Consider the following 4,358-nt stretch of genomic DNA (forward strand, 5'->3'; position numbering starts at 1 on the left):
TTAGAAATTGAGCTCAAATTTCTTGAAGATGTGTAAGTTCAATAGTTAACCATTTTTTTAAACGAATTTAATTATTGATTAGATTTATAAAATAATCGGAAAAAAGAATATTAAAGAATTAAACTTAATGAAAAATATTAATGAAAAAGATTAATAACTTTTTGTATTATTCTCTCTTTTCTGAGCCGTTCATAAATTTTAATATGATTCCACCTAAGGAATTCAACAAACTGTTAAGATGAAATGATTACTTGAAAATTGAACAATTCATTTCCAACTCATATATTAACATTTTCCTTTATAAATTAATAATATTATATTTATTTTTTATCTTTGCATTTAATAAGTGATTAAGAAAATAATTAATCATGTTCAACATAAGATTAAAAAACAAATATTAGGGTCAAACATTTCTGTGGGAGTTACATATTTTGAAATAACTTAGTCCTAGCTAGGTATGTGAATTCTTAACAAAACCGCTTCACCTCTATTCCAGAAACCCAAATCATCATATCCTCACTTCAGCACCATAGATAATTGAGCATGGAAGAATCATACTCTATGCTGGAGGATGCAACAACCATGGAACCAACCATGTTAACCACTCAAGGCACTTCCAGGAATTGGAATCAAGAGTCACTGCTACTCCATCAACACATTGTGTCTCCACAAATGGAAACCACTTCTCAAGGCTCAATCAACAATTCCACCTGCACTTCATCCCTCCAATATGATGTGTTATCCCTTTTAGAGGGAATAATTAACGAAAAACACATAGAAGAAACCCTAATCCAATCCAAGCTATTCTCGTACAATGTTGGGTCAATTGCAGCCACAGCAACAGCAACATCAACGTACGTGTCACCTTCGGTACTTTGCTTTATAATAACACACTCAATTTTGTTTTTTCTTATTTGAAATGCTGTAGCAGGATTATTAATGAGAGGGAACGAAGTGATTGTGAGGAGAATGATCGAAGACAGCGTGAAGCATGTCTTGATTTGGTTGCAAAAACAATTGGTAGCAAGAGCTCTGTGTATCGAGGAGTAATCAAGTATATATGATTCTCTTTCAAATAATTAAGCTATTGCATTAGTTTCTATTTTATTTTTGTAACCTTAACGAGAGGAAAAATTAATTTTGATGTAGGTGCAACGATGATCGTTTCGAAGCATTTGTGTGGGATAACAGCAATCCAGGGGAAAGAGGAAGAACAGGTTGAAATAGCCTTTAGAACATATATGTTTTCAATTCTCCATTTATTTGCTTTATCTCACTAACTTGATTTGATTTTTGCTTGTTTATGTCTGCATCTTCTTCATCAACTATTGCAGTTTATATTGGTTAGTACAATTTGCTTTCCTGCATCAAAATGTTGGTTATATTAATGTGAATAGCAGATGATAAATCTTGGTTTTTGAGTGAATCTTTCTTTGATTTTTCCTTGTTTTTGTTGGAAGGTGCTTACTCAAATGAAGTCGACGCCGCCAAAGCTCATGATTTAGTGTCAATCAGAATAGGGGGCTTAAAAGCATTAACGAATTTTCATGTATATGTCATTCATTATAGATACATTTATGAACTTCATAAATATTTTGTGGTGGATTTTTATTATCAATTATTAATAATTAGTTCAATTCCTTCTCATATAGCTTACTATTATCCGTAGGTGAGATGTTATTCCAAGGACATGGATGAAATGCGAAAAATGAGCAAATGGGACTATCTTTGTGCTGTTAGAGGGTAAGATGTGAATTTTGTGTATCTTCTTATGCAATACTGTTATATACTTTGTAAAATATTTCTAAATATAAAAGAAAATATAGATCTTATGTTAAATTTTCATAAATATTCTCAAGAGTCTTCCTCACAAATTCAAATCAACTTATACATATAGACTTATTTGGAGAGTTAATATCAATAAAGAAAGAAGTTTTATAAAATTAAAAAGTGATATATAGACTAAGAAAAAAAGTTAGATATAACAAATTTCTATTACTTCAATGAGTTAAGTTTAGAATCTTTCAATTCAATTTTTTTAAAACTATTAATTGTATTTCTTTATTTTTTCAAGTCTAACTATGTAAAATTGGTTTTTTTATTAAATAGGGATTTAAATCGTCATTGCTACTGTAATTGTGATTTACTGTGATACTTCATATTATATGAAATTATGGTTGATATTAACATGGTAGAAAATTACATATAAAATACTGTTGTTCTTATTGCCAATACAATTATGATGAAAAGCATCTTACCATTGCAAACCATTTTTGAAAACATTCTGCCAAATATCAGTGTCCTTTTTTCTAACAATAGAATGAAAGTTAGGATTATTTATATTATGTATGGTTGTGATTATCCCCCAAAGAAAGAGTTCCACTCAACTGTGGCCTCCAAATATATGTTGTTTTTTCTTCTTTTTACCCTCACTCGTTGATCAACTAATATCGCTCCTTTGTATTTATTTGCTTAGCATGGCAAAAGCCAAATGATTCTTTAAAAATGTCAACCATTAGTATGAGTTCATAATTAAGATAAAGAAATTCATGATTGCATGGAACCTTGAAAAAATATCAGGTTGGGCAAGGGCTATACAGACGCTGATTCCCCTTTCCGTGGCGTCTACAGGTTTGCATTCCTTCATTCTCTCTTTCATTTCTTTACTCTCTCTCTCTCTAATTCCTGCCAGAAACAGGGTTCCGACAAGCAGGAAATGGGAAGCAAGGCTCGGTCGTGAAGGGTCACCAACCATACACTTGGGAACTTATTGTGAGCTTCCAACTCTTCAAATTCATGTTGTAATTTATGGCACACTGAATAGATAAGCATCAACATGCATGTGTTTATGAGAACAGTATATAATGATTAGAATATTTTTGTTACACTCTCTAAATATAATATGATTGTCTACTTCAGACACTGCAGAGGATGCAGCGAGAGCTTATGACATTATATCAATAAAACTGAAGGGAGGGGAAGCAATTACCAACTTTGAATGGAATTCCTATGAAACTGAGGGCATAATGGAGAGTGTGATTACTCAAGCAACGGATGGATCGATTATTCTGCAGAAAGAAGGAAACAATAAACAAACCGAAGCATCTTCTCAAAACAGCTCTTCAGTCCAATGCCATCCTCAACCACCGAGCAACCCATCCTTTTGTCGTTGCTGCAACAGCCAAATTCTCACACCAAGCAACCCTCATGCTCTTGGTGCCTTTGCTGATACTGCTGGAAATAGTGGAAGTGACAATTCAACTGGTAACGATGCTGTACAGTTTCGAAATGAGAATGCAACACAGCAACAGCCACTTCAGACTCAGAGGCAAGTGAGTTTTAACGAGGGCTTTAATCAGAACCTTGTCAACAACAACAACAATCAGCTTCCAAATCATAATGCAACACAGCAACAGTCACTTCAGACTCCAAGTCAAGTGAGTTTTAACTATGGCTTTAATCAGAATCTTGTAAACAACAACTACAACAACAGTAACCAATTTCTGCCTCAGAGTTCTAACCTTGCTTTGCCTGCTCCTGGCATCCGAAATCTAGAGTTAGAAAAGTGTGTCCGTTTCCCTGATTGGCGATCAGGTTTCGGAAAGAAGTTACTAGGGGGGGACATGGAATTGGAACCTTTAAGCAGTATTGCTTCCCTCAGTGTGCAACCTCTACCACAAGTCACGCTGAATGGAAGTACAGGATCAACACAGCTATACCCACCTGCATTGCACCAGAGTTATGAGCATCAAAACTTGAACTCCTTCTCCTCTGATAGTTTTCAGAATCCTATTTCTGAACCAAACAACAACGGCTTCCAAAGTCCAATTGATTTGGACATCAGAGATTATCTCAACAGGTCTTATATAGAAGACACTGATTTCACATGTGATTATGACATGTTTTCAGCCATGAATGGGGTAGATAAGACCTCCAGTGCTGTCAATGCTAGTAGCTTTACATAATTTGTCATTTGTCTTTCAAAGCGGATTCAAACTTTGGCTCAAAGTGTATGGTTTGAATAAGTGAACGTTAATCACTCTTTTTTCAAGTTTCTCAAACTCAGAATTCTTTTACTTATTTTCTTTTTTTTCAGCAAAAATATATAACCATATAAATGTATTGCATACTTAAGTTGCTTCAACCCTTCTAAAAAAGAAAAGAAAATAAGACTTACATTAAAAAGTGGTGTTTCACACCCACTACCTTTAGCCTATTATGATAATTACATTTTCACTACAAGTTCAAAAATAATATAGTACAATTGTTCAGCCAACCCTCTCTACAGTTGTAGTACAATAAGCCTCCAAAAGCATCCTAAGAAGAAGGCAACAATATCCTGGCCATTTGGAATGTGA

At 33.8% G+C, this 4,358-nt stretch overlaps 1 protein-coding gene across 1 annotated transcript; it reads left to right on the top strand.

Annotated features, from left to right (window-relative positions):
• Positions 1-453: 453 nt before the first annotated feature.
• LOC137816170 (AP2-like ethylene-responsive transcription factor AIL6) lies at positions 454-4,075 on the top strand. The gene is made up of 8 exons (XM_068619251.1): positions 454-854; positions 932-1,054; positions 1,150-1,226; positions 1,461-1,549; positions 1,670-1,743; positions 2,581-2,631; positions 2,699-2,772; positions 2,920-4,075. The coding sequence occupies exons 5-8, from the start codon at positions 1,691-1,693 to the stop codon at positions 3,963-3,965; spliced, it is 1,224 nt and encodes a 407-aa protein (XP_068475352.1). The 5' UTR covers positions 454-854; positions 932-1,054; positions 1,150-1,226; positions 1,461-1,549; positions 1,670-1,690; the 3' UTR covers positions 3,966-4,075.
• Positions 4,076-4,358: the final 283 nt, after the last annotated feature.

Source organism: Phaseolus vulgaris, chromosome 1 (assembly GCF_000499845.2).
Source record: "Phaseolus vulgaris cultivar G19833 chromosome 1, P. vulgaris v2.0, whole genome shotgun sequence".
NCBI lineage: Eukaryota > Viridiplantae > Streptophyta > Magnoliopsida > Fabales > Fabaceae > Phaseolus > Phaseolus vulgaris.

Bases quoted from the DNA above. Each gene is read 5' to 3' on its own strand.
- LOC137816170 (XM_068619251.1), top strand. From the start codon at position 1,691: ATGGATGAAATGCGAAAAATGAGCAAATGGGACTATCTTTGTGCTGTT. The intron at 2,632-2,698 runs GTTTGCATTCCT...TGCCAGAAACAG, and splicing joins CCTTTCCGTGGCGTCTACAG to GGTTCCGACAAGCAGGAAAT. The intron at 2,773-2,919 runs GTGAGCTTCCAA...TGTCTACTTCAG, and splicing joins CATACACTTGGGAACTTATT to ACACTGCAGAGGATGCAGCG.